This window comes from Tyto alba, unplaced genomic scaffold (assembly GCF_018691265.1).
Source record: "Tyto alba isolate M040663 unplaced genomic scaffold, T.alba_DEE_v4.0 Super-Scaffold_33, whole genome shotgun sequence".
NCBI classification, from domain to species: domain Eukaryota; kingdom Metazoa; phylum Chordata; class Aves; order Strigiformes; family Tytonidae; genus Tyto; species Tyto alba.
The window spans coordinates 1704577-1719873 of record NW_024881308.1 but is presented as its reverse complement, the minus strand read 5'-3'; the positions used below and the strand labels follow the sequence as shown (position 1 = coordinate 1719873).

Genomic DNA, 15297 nt, shown 5'->3' with positions numbered 1-15297 from the left:
CAGCTCAAGAGAAGAGCTCCCAGTCAGTGTACATGCTGATTCCCATGAGGGCTGCGGACCAGGGTGGTCATGAAACCACACCAGCCCCTGCCAATGAGCTGGACAACACCAGCTCTGACATCCAGGAACAGGGATCAGCAGGGCAGTGTCTGTGAGTAAATAGCCCTTTCTGCTTGCCTCATTACTCCTGTGCAGCAGGCATGGATTTCATAACCTCCGTCACCTTTTCCCAGTGCCAGACCATAGAGCATTCCCAGATCCTTGTAACCTACATGTATGTGTGAGATGGCTTGTGATGAAACAGCAGAAAGACCTGATGCAAAATGCTCCACATGGTGACGCTGCATTGTGAGCAATCTTTGCTGTTGTGCAGGACCTGGAAACATTGGGCATAGGACTGTTTTCTGATAATGTCCTCTTGAACATGGAAGAAAATAGAGTAACATCCAAGACCTTATCTATAGAAGCTGGAAGATCTGGGACTTTTGGATCCAAGTCCCATGGTGGTGTGCTTCTAGAAGGGCAGGGGAAGGAAAATGCGTGGCAGTAAGAGAGCTGGAAGGGACTGCTCTGGTGCCATATCTCTGGCATGTTGCAGAGATAGTAGACTCATCTGTATGTTGCATCCCTTCATTTGCACGTTTCCTCCTGTCCAGAGACTCTGTTGGACCCAGCAAGAAATACCACACTCCACCTCTGGTACATCCACTGAGTCTCACCTGTGGTATGCCAGGTCGCCATTCTTATTCCTCTGAAAAACAGGCAGGGAGTAACTGTCTGGTTCCTGGTGCTGTCCTTGGGGTCCACCTGACACCTGGAGGATTCTGCCGTGACACAGGGACTCACCTGTGCCCACATCAGCCCTGGAGTGGCATACATTGGGTGTGAGAGGAGGGAGCTGATCAGCTGCCTGCTGAAGGAGAGCCCACCTCTCTTGGGAGGTTTCTCAGCTGATGGAGAAACACTGTTTTATGTTATGGCTGTACATCAAATACTTACCTCATCTTACAGACTTTCTGAATATAAAAAAATGTTCTGTTTTGCAGTGGAGCAGATGTCAGGCTTCTTGAAGTTTTTCCTGGGCTTCAGGCACCACACCTGGAGCATCTTGCAGAGCCCCAAACACTCATCATTTGCCTGCCTAAGCCTGGGAATTTTGGACCCAGTTTTCTTGCACCCAAAGCAGAGAACGCAACCACAAGGTGAATTGCCTCGTTGCAGAGCCCAGGAGAGCATTCCCTTTGGCTTAGAGCAAGGATTTCAGCCATGGACACTTGTCTTCCAGGTGAATATCACCTGAATGGCAGTTGGTCATTCAGAGAACATCTATGTGAGAAGGGCTCAAGAAACCCTTCCTGCCACCCAGTGATGATCACAAGGGCCTCGACTGCCCCACCATTGGGTATGCTGTGGGTGCTGGGGCTTGTTCTGCAGACTGTAGTGCACTGTGGCAAGAATACCCAGCCTAATTGAAATAGCTAGTTCACTTCACTGCTGAAGTCTAACCCCTGAAGTGCAAAGTGCTCTGTGCACAGGTTTACCAAGTGAGCAAGGGAAATGAGGCCTTCCTGAGCTCTGAGCTGTTGTGGATGGACTATGTCTTGTTCCTGAGATAGCTTGTTGGCAGCTAGCTCATTTAATACGAACAGTAACCACGCTCCACTGCCCTGGAGTCTGCAGAGCAGACAGGTGGGTTTCTTTCACTCTCCCTGGCTCATTTGGATCATACATTTTGATTTGAAACTGAGGAGCCTTTCCTGTGTACCTGGACATCTGGTACAGTCCTGCAGAAACATGCAGACAGCTCAGCTTTTTGCAACTAAAAAACTCCTGTATGTTATTCAAAAGCATAACTGCCTGCCTGTAGTCTGGATGATAGTTTTATTCTTGGAGTGTATATTAAGAAGACAAAGACAGGCCTTTGTTTGCAGGTGGATTGTTATCTCCCCTGATCTGAAACAAAGGGCATCCTCTGCACGGGCAGGCTTGGAGAGCCGCCTGGCTTGCGCAGAGTTGGCTGTGACGGACACTGAGCCATGCAAGATGCTGAGCCTCCAGGCAGGTGTTGTGCAGTTGAGGGAACACTCTGTCAATAGCCAGGAGGACAGTACACTTATATTTTGTCCTCACCTATCGACACAGTGGCTCCTAAATGCCTCCTCTCTCTGTGTTATCTTCACAGGTCACCTTGGTATTCAGATGGTCTGCGACAGAGGAAGCATGAAGGGAGGAGGCTAAGTGCCAGTGGTGGAAGTCACACTCTGAAGGTGATCTGCTGTGACCCAAAAACTTTCTGACATTCTTTGCCTTGGTTGTGATAGAGAGGAAGAAAGTCTTCTTCTCCACACAGTGTCTGTAGAGTCCCAGCAAGTTGCTTCCTTCCAGAACGTAGTTTCCAGCTCCAGCAGGTTTCTTACCTGCCTCCCATGTGGAAGTGGCTGCAGGTTCAGCCCAGGGGGGTGGGTTTGTCTCCAGTGCTGGGATCACATGCAATAACTAGGTGACTGGGTTCAGGCACAATTGCAGACCGATGCAATAGCCTCTCTCACTTAATTTTTCTCTCAATGAGAGTTGCTCTGACTGATTCTCTGAAGTTGCTTGGACACATAGTGATAGAGGCTGTGATTTGCATGCGATACTGCCTGGTCAGTTATATCAATGGTGAGTGTAATCAGTTCTTGTAATAAGGTATCTTTGGTCATCTCTGCTGCTCATAAACCTGTTATATCCTGCCTTTAGCAATCTGTTTTAGAGGCAGGTTACTGTGATGAGATTCTGGAAACAGTAAAGACTAGAAAACTATACTGAGTCTGTTCATTCTGCTTTTAAGCCAGGTTGTGCTCTGAAGTAACTCAGGTCTTATGAGATAGCATCTTTCTTCAGCAACAGACAGGCTGTGCTTCTGCTTTCCATCCTGCTAACTGTAGACCACATTCTGCCTGCCTAGCGCTTGGATCCAAGGATTTTCATGTTGTATGTGTTCTCCTCTGCTCTTTGCATGTGCATAACTGTAGGATTACCTTCCACCTTTAGCTATAAGTACACCCTCACTCAGTGACAAAGCAAAGGCAGCAATTAAAAGTGCAATCTGCATAACCACAAGAGGAGACAAGACTTCAATCGGGATAAATTAGAAAGCCCAGAATGTATAAAAAAAACAGAAGAGAAGCAAAAGATGGCAAGGAAAAATCCATGGTGGGCAGAAAAAGACAGTATGAGGAATATTTTAAGTGAAATGACAAAGTCTGCATCCCAGTTGCAGTACCACCTGCAAAATGTGTGGAAAACCTTGCCAGTGCTGGGTACCTCCTTCAGAGCAATATGCCAGCGCTAGTTTGGCCATTGCAAGCAGTGAATATGTACGGCAGCCCAGCTTCCGATGTTGGGCCTGGCTTGTGATTTCTTTCCACTGCTCTAGCAAACGTTTCAGTTAATGCAAGTCTCTGGTTCACCTGAATCATTGCTGATTTGCACCATCCTGACCACAGTGTGTACAACTGCTTTTGCCTTGCAAGTTTACTGTGTTTTGTTTCAGTGGCGTCTTAGAGCTAATAAAAATTGGTCCCCTGGGTTGCAGGTTCTATTTAACTTTCCTCTTCTCTGCAGAAGACTGTGACAGACTTTGGGCACTTAAGTTGAACGTGAGGGAGTTGAACATGACTGCTGTCCTGCAGCAGGGGCAGGGCAGGCTGTAACCTGGTATATGAGTGGTCCTCACTTGTAAAGAGAGTGAATCTTTAGTGACTCCTATCATGCATGAGATGTTAAATCTCCAGCATATGACCACAATACTATAGTCCCTATTCTGCACCTTACTATGAGATTTTATGTGTCTTTGTGACCCATCAGACACGTTGGTCATAATTTTCTTTAGATAGTACTCCTGTCTCACCCTTTTTTACTTTAAAAGAGAGAGGGGAAAATTAATGTCGTGTCCTCATTTTACTGCTTGTGGTCATCTCTATGAACCTCTATTCTTGCTCTCTTCTCCTCTCAAACCATGGAGTTTTTGGCTTGTTATTTCTGGAAATCCAGAACTGCTGTTGATTTGAGCATCTCTGTTGTGTCTGAGAAGCAGAACAGTCCTGACTTGGCAGTCATTCCCTTTTGCACTCTTGTGTCTTTCCAGTGAGCAGTTTGAATACATAACATACAGTGACTTCTTGTATCCCTCCCAGACAATTCCCTCTGGCAGCAGGTGTGCCTCTGCATTGCACATTGGTACACATCTCACCCCATTTAAAGGCAACAGTGCTTCTTGGAGTCCTCCTTACAATCATGTGAATTTGCTTCTAAGCTGCCTCTCACAACACAGGGATCTATCCTGTGCTGCAAACTGGTGGCAGTCTTCTGCAAAGTACCAAATAGCTGTCTGATGAAATTGCTTTACTGTAACAATTAAACTCACCACCAGAGAGGCTTTTCTGAACCATGTATGGCAACAGAAATACAGCTCTGATTTGGTCAGTGCATAGCAGTGTTAACCTCTTACAAAGAGGAGGGAATGAACAACACCTCCCTTATGCTTCTGTAACAACATGATGTAGTCTCATTTTGAAAGATGATCCTTGTATCAGTCTGTTGGCAGCAGGATCCTATCATGTAGAACATGCATTACAGTTTTTTCAATGTTATTTACAAAACACATCCACTAAAGCCATGTGGATGACAGCACAAGAGGATCACAATGCTGTTTAATGAGACCTGCAGCATGCAGTAAGTCACTGCTTATTGTTTCCTTGCTTAGGTCCCAGTCAAGACTTGCCTTTCCTTAATGCAAGCATTTCCTATCTTCACCAAGCATGTAAATTGCTGGGTTTCAAACTTAATTTATTCAAGTACTGTAGCTGGCACAAAGTGCCATATTTGGCAGCCAAAACAGGTTCCATTTCCTGCTCCTTTAATTTGCCAAAGCAGGAGCTCCCACATCCCATCTGAACAAATGAGTGTAAGATCTGTCTGGGACCTCTTTTCCCATTCCCATCCCTTCCTCTGCAGCATATCCCACTGTGCCAACTTAATTCTACCTCCATGGGCCTGAACCAGAAGTGCCAGCTAGTGTGCTGCTTGTTGGAGGAGATGCCTTTGCACAGCCCATGCACTTCACACCACATGCCTATGGCTGTATTAGCAAACATTGTCTATGGCTGCTAGCAAGAATAATAGTAGCACATCTGTAGATAACAGCAGTATTTAGGGATGGTGTTAGATAAACAGAATACTGAGGACTTGACACCCAGTCTGTATGCATTTTGATGAAGGAGGTGGTTATTGTGGATTACCTCCAGCTGTGCCCTGTGATGCCTATTTGCAGCTGCAGTATCCTAGATGTACTCCAGAAGTGCATCTTCTAGTTTAGCTTTGTCCAAAAAGAATGCATTTCATGAACTTCAGTGTGAATCATAGCAGAGAAGTTGCAAATGACAGAGCAACTCTTCAGGAGCACACGCCTGAGCTTGACTGGAACAGTAGTGGAGATGCACCTATGTTGCCTGGCTAACAAGGGGGTCCAGCCCCGTTGCTCCTGTGACAGGCAATGTCTGGAGACCTTTGCTGCTGCTCAGGAAAATTCATAGATCACTACCAGTAGCAGTATCACAGTTTTGAAGTTTTATTTAAAAGAACTTTATGGTCTACTAAGATACTGTGCACTGAACAGCTAAGAGTGGAGGAGGATGAGAAATACACAGTATCAGTATAATGTTTTTTATCCATTTCATGTAGACAGCTTTCCAAAAATAATTACCAACAGAGAATCCTCATTGAAAGGATTTCTGTGAGCAGTATTTGATGTCTTTTATTAAATTTCTAGAATAAAAGTAAATAAAAATAGTTGCTAATAGAAATTGTACGTGGCACAAAATACTACATTATGAGGACAAGTCACCTTGAAGAGATATAATGATCCATTTGAAAAGCTTTAGAAAAGAGCTTTAAGAGTAAGTCTCAAGATCTTAAAACCAAAAGACATTGCAACAACAGACAGAAGGAACTGGTCTATTTAGCTCATTAAGGAGAATTAAAAAACCATCCTCATCAAGGTCTGTAAGTGATTAAATGTTGAGACACTAGAGATAACAAAAAAAAGATACTGAATCTAAAGCTGCACAAAGTCAGACAACAGGTAAGACACAGACTTTAGCAGTGACAGAGCTTAATCACTGGAGCAATTGGCTGTGCATTATCGAGGATTTTCTATGGTTTGTAATCTGGAAAATGTATCTGCACCAGAAACACTATGCTCATTGCAGGACTTGCAGGTGGAGGTTTCTGTCCTGGTACTGCAGAAAGTTGGACTATATTATCTAAGTGGTACTTTCTGAACATAACACCCGTGAAGCCTACACAGCAGATTCTTACCGTTACAACCTTAATAGCAATTAAATATGACGACTTTCTCTCATGACTTCTTTGTCACTAGCTGTGAAGATTTTCACTAACCTAGTCACCCTTCTAGGACATGTTAAGCACTCATTCATTGTAGGAACCCTTTGAAATGTAATGTTTAAGAGCTAAGTTAACATAGGGACTTGGGATCTAACCATCATTTTAGGCAGCATCATTTCCTTCTCTGGTTATGGGCAAGGCAATCACCCACACAACAGGGTAACTCTCTTTCAGCCTGTGAGGGTGAGCCTTGTCCAGTGCAAGTGTTCAGTAACACCAGCTGGTGTAAAGCACATCAGCAGTGCTGTTGAACCCTTAAAACATAGAGACTGATACAGCAACTGCGAAAGTCAGCGCCCATCCTGCCCACTGGTGGAGCTTTGTCCTGCAGTCACTCTACATAGCCCTTTCAAAAGCACTGTTCAGAAAGAGACTGAAACCATAATGCATGCAAATAAACACTCAAATACCATTTGATTACATCAGATATAAAATTTGCCAAAATCTTTTGCTTTGAGTGGCCTTCTGCGTATTGCCATATTAACTTGTGGCCTTCTCTGAGAAGCAACAAGAAATCAGTGACCCTTAATTAGATTTGGTCCAGATTTTATCACTAACTGTTAATGAAATCATCCTATGGCAGAGTTAGTTTAAAAGCAGACCTCTGCTACAAGTCTAAGGCGCTTGTCTTTTTATAACTCTTTACATTCCTGCAGCCTTGTCAGATCTTAAAGCTGAGCTGGGTGAGGATTGAAGGGGAGAGCTATGCTTGTGGGGTGGCATCATTTGAATGAGAGCGTGGTCCGTTATCGTCAGAGTGCCCATGGTGTTCTGAAAGCAAAGATTGGTGACTAAACTGTAATAAAGTAATTGCTTTCTAATTTCTAAATTCCCCTGTAGTTCCCCTTAGACAGTAGCATTGGTTTTCACACCCTAACTTTTTTCTGGTTCTGCTTTGGATTTTGTTTTTTAGTTGGTTGGTTGTTTTTTTTATGGTCTACTAAACATTTCTATTTAAAAGATAGTACCTTTCATTTCAGTTGGGAACATGATTGGTGTGGATCCTCCTTCCTTTTAGCTTCAGCCTCCTTGGGAAGACCTAAAAAACATACTGACTCTTCTTCAGTTCTTAGCACTCATCTGTTTTGGGGCATCTTTCACATGTGCATGCATCTCTTTCTGTTCCCCATTTCTAGGGAATGAGCTCTGCATAAGGAGTATGTACATCCCTTGTAATGCTATTCATCCAGCCTGTTGCCTTTTAAAACCTACAAGGGAAGCACAGAAAATCCAAACTTGTCCACTTCGCTTAACATTTTTCTTTTCACTTCTAGGTCCTCCTGTTGAGCCCCTGGAGCCAACCAGGCCTTTACCGACTCTTCCTGTTCGCAGAATTCACTCCACATCAGAAAGAAAACACGAGAGACAGCCAAGACCTCCTAGTCCTCCTCTGGGTGATAGGCCATCTCCTCCCGGCATGAAACCAAACATCTGTGATGGCAACTTTAACACCGTGGCTCTCTTTAGAGGAGAAATGTTTGTTTTCAAGGTACTAAGAATTCCTGCTTACCCATGAAGCTTTCTTTAGTTTTATTGATCGAAAAGATTAATAGAAGTATAAGGTAGAGAGATTTGAAATGTCTGTGAAAACAGCTCTGTTCGTCTGAGGGTGATGAATGAGCAGTATTAGAAAGAGATGTAAGCAGGCTTTCTAATATTTGGAAACAGTGCCTGATTGCATTCACAAAATGCCTGGGCAGTCTGTGCACCAAAGCGTGAACTGGATGCACTGGCAGAGAATTCAGACACCATCAAGCTCAGAGAGGAGCCACCTGTAAATCCAGAAAGCAATACCAGTACCTAACCAGGGATTAAGCATCGTTGCCTCCAAAGATGGCATGCACTGAACCTAGGGCTTCAGGGAGCACTCAGCCTACCTGAAGCTCTTGAGAAGTTTGAGTCAACCTTGTTTGTAAACTACAGCCAGGGAAGAAGGAGAGGCTTTGCTCAATAACCCATGTTAGAGTGCCTTGAATATGGAAATCCGTGGTCTCATTCCCAAAATACCTGTAGCTTTCACTGTGCCGAATGGGTGTGAATGTGGAGAGGGATATATTGAAAGTCATTAAATGGACAAACCACATCAGTTGCAGAAAATGCCTGAACTGAAGGTAGTTGAAGGCTGGGGCAGTATCTGGGAGAAGCCTCACAGGCTCTGTCCTGCCCTTACTCATCCCAGAGCATCCACTACGTCTTTAACTAACGATCTCATATCTAAAGGGATGTTTAATAAATCCTTCATGGCTTTGGACATTGTGTGCTTCATACAGTCACCGGGTTAAGGCTCTGTGTCTCTCCTGGGGTCCAATAGCTGAGTACCAGTTGTACTGGGACACATGTGTCATCTCAGTACGAGACACACAGAGAGGTCACTCACAAATGAGTTCATAACACTTATAACTGTGGACTTGCTTCCCCCTGCTCCTTTTTCCTCTCCTTCTTTCCACCCTTTTTCACAGCACCAGCAATCAACTTCTCACCCTTTTGGCTGCCATCTTCCCCACAAAGTGCTTCCCTCACTGGAACAAGTGTTGGGCTGGGTTGGAGCTGTCATGTGAACCAGGACTTCAGTCTTTAATGGTTATGGGGCCTAGGCGGGGGATTAGTAATGCTTGATGCTGGACGTCCAGCCTGATTTGACTGCAAGATAAAAATGCTCAGTCTGAAGATGCTTCTGGTTTTCTCAGGATCGCTGGTTCTGGCGTCTGCGCAACAACCGAGTGCAGGAGGGATATCCCATGCAAATTGAGCAGTTCTGGAAAGGCCTCCCTGCAAAGATTGATGCAGCCTATGAGCGATCTGATGGAAAATTCGTTTTCTTCAAAGGTACAGTACATTTCAGTACAAATCTACCCCACCTGCCTCATGTCACACTCTCTCTGGTATGAAGATGTTGAAAACAGGTATGCTGCATCCTTGTCCTTTTCCAAGGGGACACTTCAACCAGCCACTAATCCTTAAAATATAAGGGCTGACCGTGCCAGGACAGTCTCTCTATAAAGCTAATGTTGATTAGTGGCAGCTGGCTTCCATGGGATAACAAGAAATAGCTGCTCTTTACCAGGGAGTGTCAGCCTCCTGCCTATATCTTTGAACATGATTCAACAGGGCATTAGGGCCTCTCTGGGTATAGAGCACTCCCAAACCACATTTCTGGACAGTTGTCCCTTACAGAGTCAAAATGACCAGACTTGTTCTGGGGCCCACATTACCTCCTTGCACTGTGACAGTGTCTGAACAGGATCCTGTAACTTAAGAACAAGTTGTAAGTGAGGAAGAGTGCCTGGAAAGCATCAGCATGCCCCTGTACAAAAATACAGTACTTGGTCTTCTGAATTTATGTCTGCAGCTTCAGTCTCTCAGCTCAATAAACTGTATTAAAACTTGAGAAGGCTCAGAGGAAGGCAACAGAAATGATCAAAAAATAAGGGCTGACCTCCTGCAAGGAACTCCTCAGCCTGAGTGAGGGATGACAAAGAGCGAGTATGAGAGAAGTCTTTGAAATCATGACTTGGCTAGAGAAGGTAAATGGGAAAGGGTTGTTTAAGATCTCTTCCAAAACAAGAGCTGAGGAGCAGCAAATTAAATCAGGAGGTTTCAGGTTCAAAATGAGTATGAGGAGCAGCATTTTCATGTACTACAGTTAAGCCTGAAAGTCTTCAACATGCTGTGGTTCATTTGGGCTATTTTACATTTATATCAATTCAGCTACTAATTGGGCAAATCTGTTTGTTGTTTGTGTTCCCATCCATCTTTAGGAGACAAATACTGGGTTTTTAAAGAAGTGACAGCAGAGCCAGGATACCCACACAGTCTGGTGGAGCTGGGCAATTGTCTGCCCCGGGAAGGCATTGACACGGCTCTGCGTTGGGAGCCAGTAGGCAAAACCTACTTCTTCAAAGGTGACAGGTACTGGAGGTACAATGAGGACAAGAGAGCAACGGACCCAGGATACCCAAAGCCCATCACCGTGTGGAGAGGAATCCCTCAGGCTCCACAGGGAGCTTTTATCAGCAAAGAAGGCTGTACGTATCTGCAGTCATTACACCTGTTCGATCGGTAATAGCTTGTCTACCTTGGGAGCTGGGTTGTTGGATGTGGGGTGTTTAGAATATTTCCTAAGAGAAGAATCAAATCTCAGAAGTCCTAGGGTCACACTGGCACTTGCAAACCCTGACAGGCTGAGATCCCTCCTGACCCTTATTCCAGCCCAGCTACCTCCTCAACTGCTAAACCACAGCACCGTAATGCCTGCTCTGGGTAATGGGAAGGAGACTTTTTCTGCTTTTGCTGCTACAAAAGTCCCTACCCAAGTTTCCCTGGGCCCTGATTGCAAGGATGCCATAACTTACATTTTCCTTCTAGTCTCTTAACTGTAGCTAGCTCAGTCTCTCTGTGACAGCCCCAACCTGCCTGATGTACTTCGAAGCTAGCCATGCTCTGAGTAGTGGGGTGGACCTCCAGAGGCTCCTTCCAACACATTTCTTTCTCTGATTTGAAGATTTCTTCCTCTTCTTCCAGCTGGGGAAAGAACTAACAGAAGGAGCTTGTGCCATCAAGGCCATGTTTAAATTTGTGGCTGCAGTGTGAGACAAAGGCTGTAGGTCTGGGCTGGAGGAGTGCAGTGAGAGCCAGTCAAGCTGGAGGACAGATGCAGGAGACATTGCTTTCAGCACTCTTCCCTTCTCCTTTTTCCTTTTTTTTTTTTTTTTTTCTGATTGCTTGAGTGTGATCTGGGGAGGTGAAGGATACTTCATACAACGTGTAGCAGAAACCATCAGCCTTTTACTAGCAGCAGGACAAGACTGCTCCTTAACAAAGGCCAAATCTTTTGGATTCTGTGGCTGAAAGGACTCATCTTCTGCATCTACTCCCTCAGGCTGTGTGAACAGAAACCTTAAGTATTCTTCCAAGCACCGTTGCACTCAGGCACACACTATCATTCTGCAGATTATGATAATTGCTTGGTAATGACAAGCACATATTTACAGGTGCTTTAGTAAAAATTAACTCACTGCAGAACGCTTACTTTAAAGTTAGTTAGTTGGGATTTTTTTATTCACAGCTTGTCTTGGCCAAGGGAATGGTGGTCTGTGGGCAACATTGAAACCATAAGCTGGGGTTATGGCTTCTCCTTAAATCCTAGCTCCAAAACCATCTTCACTTTTCAGTGGTTTTGGGATGCCCTGGATGAATGTGTTTTATTGGCCCAGGGGGCTACCACCTCCAGCCTTCCAGGCACATCTTTACACAAGCACAGCTTGTCAAGTTGGAAATGGTGTGGTGAGAAATATTCTCTGTTTTGTCTCCTAGTTTATACCTACTTTTACAAAGGGAAGGAGTATTGGAAGTTCGATAATCAGAGGCTGAGTGTGGAGCCAGGCTACCCCAGGTCAATCCTCAAAGACTGGATGGGCTGTAACCAGAAGGACGTTGAACGAAGCAAAGACAGACGCCTCCCCCATGACGATGTGGATATTATGGTGACAATAAACGATGTGCCTAGCACTGTAAATGCAATTGCGGTTGTGATCCCTTGCATTTTGTCTCTGTGTATCCTTGTCTTGGTATACACAATCTTCCAGTTTAAAAACAAAGAGGTGCAGCAAAATGTTGTGTATTACAAAAGACCTGTCCAGGAATGGGTATGACATAGCCTGCTGCACATTTCAACTCATTATCTGATGAGGACTATGGACAAAAAAAAAAAAAAAAGAAAAAAAAAAATGCATTCAACAGCCTACCAAACAAAACTACTTCAATGACCTACAAGTTTTGGACAGCCTGGGACTAAAAGAAGCAGGAAAACTGGAAAAAAATACAGGCAGTCTTGCAGTGTGGAGCCTCTTTCCTTCTTACTGCCTCAGCCGCATGTCAGTCTTGGTGTGCCGTCCTCCACAGGCTCACTCTGCTAACATCAGTCTTCAAGACAGGTTTCAACTGACTGGGAAACTTCCTTCAGTTCCCTGCATCAGTGCTCCCTGTTAAACCCAGCATTCTCCAGTGTAGCTAAACCACCTCTGAACAGAACCATTTTTTTAATAGCTGTCTCATAAATGAATTAAGATCATGAAATCTATGAACAGGAACAATTCAGTGTCATAAGCAGAAGACATTCTGATGCTGAACCATTCTAAAAGATCTTCTTAGTTTATTACAAATTCCAGGAAATTACCTGGATACAGTTTTCCAATACCTGCTGGTCAGATGTTTTGTACATTCATAACTAATCAACGCTGCCACTCAGCACAGTGCATGAAGAACCACTAAGCACTCAGAGAGGTAAATGAGTGCAGAGCAGAAGCTCAAGCAGCACCAAACCAGACACCATAATGTTACCTGGCAACACCAAGCCCTAGATTGGGACAAGCTGAAGAGAAAGTAAGTGGGTCCAAAAAACCAATCATGGGAATAATCATTTTTGGTTTGGGAGCCATTCATGAAACAAATATTTACATGTCATATGATGTTGTTTTAAGCTCCCATCAGCAAGAAACAATGAACCAATGGTCACCGATCTACTGAAAAATATGTATAGACGTAGACTGCACTCTGCTCCTGTTAAGATGCTGGGAAAAGATGAATTGTTGTTACGTGGCATGTATAACTAGATTGTGGAATTTGTATGTTGGGTTTCAGGAGAATGGAAATGTTTGTTTGGAGTGAGACCATCATCATATTTTGCTGAAATAGTCAAGATACAGTAAGAATTAGGCCTGTTTATAAAACTAAATCCAATCCCTGTAGATGTTACAAACATTGTACGCCTTCAGAATTTGTTGGTTTTGCTCACTTCTTCACAGGGAAATATTTGGCAAAGACCAAAGGAAGCATGCCACACCATAGAATATGTTCATCACTAGCCACATTTGACAGAGACATAAAAATCAGGTAAAGGCTAGATAAATATCTGAGCTTTCAGCAAGTAACTTTTCACAAGTCTCTTCCTACAACAGTAGCTTCTGCTTATCCCTCTTACAGTTGTGAATGGTTTAGGATGTTGTGTCCTAACCACAGACTTTGTCCATTTTGTTGTTGATGATGATGTTTTTACCATGTTAACTAAGAGTTTCTTGCAATGCAATATAATGGTGAAGTCCAGCCCTGTACAGAAGTGCCATTTATGTAAGTGTATGAACTGCTTTGCACACTCAACATAAGGAATAGGCAATTTGTGTCAGCCCTCGGCCTATAACTGAATTTTATTCAGTGCAATGGAAGTGCAATGCACAGAATGTCCAGTTAGTCTAGAAAAAGTACAGCTTTATAATGTCAGCTGTGAAAAAAATCCAAGGATGAGAAACACACTAAAAATATTCCTAGTTACAATTATAAGGAATGAAGAAGCAGAAAGCTTGTTAGCATTTTGAATTTCTAACTAGTGCTCAAATATTGCTATGGTGAAGCAGGATAGACAAATAGATACTTCTAGTGAAACCCACTAGGACTGCATAACATGCGGTCTCAAACTGTATTTTGTCCTTCATAATTGATTTCCATAGCCAAGCTGTTTATTGTGTTTAAACATAACAAAAAAAAATATTACACACATATTACAAAATAAGCGAGAAGCTAGTAGATGCAAAACTTTGAATTTTAGTGAAAAAAATGTGATAATGTCTCATGATGGGTGAAGGAGTGCAAAGGACCAAATGAAATCAGAGCTACTAATTAGACACCCCCCACACATGCTACTCCGTACGTTGCTATGTGTACTATGTATGTGGTAGAATGCACACTATGAACGCCACAGCCACATGGCACATTGAACTCATCTGTACGCTGCCATCTCTTCTGGGACTGTGACGCCCCAAACCTTTGAGCAACTTCCAACAGCCATCATTAAAAAAAAAAAAAAAAAAAAAAATTTACAACCTCGAGAAATGTCTGGTTTTGTTTGTATTTGTTTCCTCCTGCCCAAACGTAGATTTTTGGTCTGTTCAAAACCCTGTACTGAGTAAGAGGCTGTACAGGCAGCACAGTGCCTGGGTCTGTAGCAAGCTGAGCCATTTTCTCAGACAGCTGCGTCTTGCCCTGAGGAGCCAGGCACCCCACTGCAGTAAGACAAACCACCTGCCCTACATTGCCAAAATTCAGCCTTCCTCCAAGTCCTGCTGCTTCAGAGAACCAGAGTAGTTTGGTGCCTTTCCTGCTTTGTAACTTGCTCCTAGTGCAGATGTTAAGCATCTGAGCTTGCCAGGGGTGTGATGTTATGTGTAGGTGTTCAAGGGACTGAGGAACAGCCCTCTGCAGTTACAAGTGCTGGCACTGGTAGGGGAGCAGTTGATCCACTTTCCCTGTGTACAGTCCCCTTCTCACTACTAGCAGCTCTCTTTTGTTAAGATTACCAGCTGTGCAGTCCTGGGGTGACCTGGATTTGGGCACAAACATCAGTACTCATGTAAGGGATGGTTCCTTAATATTCCACACCTGAGCTCTTTGCCAGCTCGTGTATTATGCTGCAGAAACACAGCGCCTGATCAGCAGCGTATTGTCCCCATCTGCCTCCTATCAGCACAGCTAAAGCATCTCCATGGGCAGGTGGCCGCGCTCCAGTTCTTGTCCAGAAACGCAGCAGCAGGACGTGTTGCCACCGCAGGGGAGCAGGGAACAGCAGTGCTTATTCAGTTCTGATCCATAAGCAAGAGGCTCTTCCAGGTGTGCTACACACCATTGTGCAGCCAGAGGGGAATCCTGGCACAGGTTTACCTCCAGCACAGCAGATGCAGCCCCTCTGGTGAGCAGCCCACTAGATACACTATACTTCACTCAACATTCTAATTTTTTTGTTTTTTCCCCCCTCCAGTTTTTAACTACTGTGAATAATCTCATCAACAGCAAGGTAGGCTC

The 15297-nt window shown here is 44.1% G+C and overlaps 1 protein-coding gene across 2 annotated transcripts in view; it reads left to right on the top strand.

Moving 5' to 3' along the window:
* Positions 1-14327, top strand: part of MMP24 (matrix metallopeptidase 24) — a 45526-nt gene extending 31199 nt beyond the window's left edge. For both annotated transcript variants that reach the window (XM_042801114.1, XM_009970365.3), the window contains exons 6-9: positions 7722-7936; positions 9135-9273; positions 10206-10472; positions 11761-14327. In XM_042801114.1, the coding sequence (XP_042657048.1) occupies positions 7722-7936; positions 9135-9273; positions 10206-10472; positions 11761-12098 (959 nt within the window). In that variant the 3' untranslated portion in view covers positions 12099-14327. The remainder of the gene's footprint in view (positions 1-7721; positions 7937-9134; positions 9274-10205; positions 10473-11760) is intronic.
* The last annotated feature ends 970 nt before the right edge of the window (positions 14328-15297 follow it).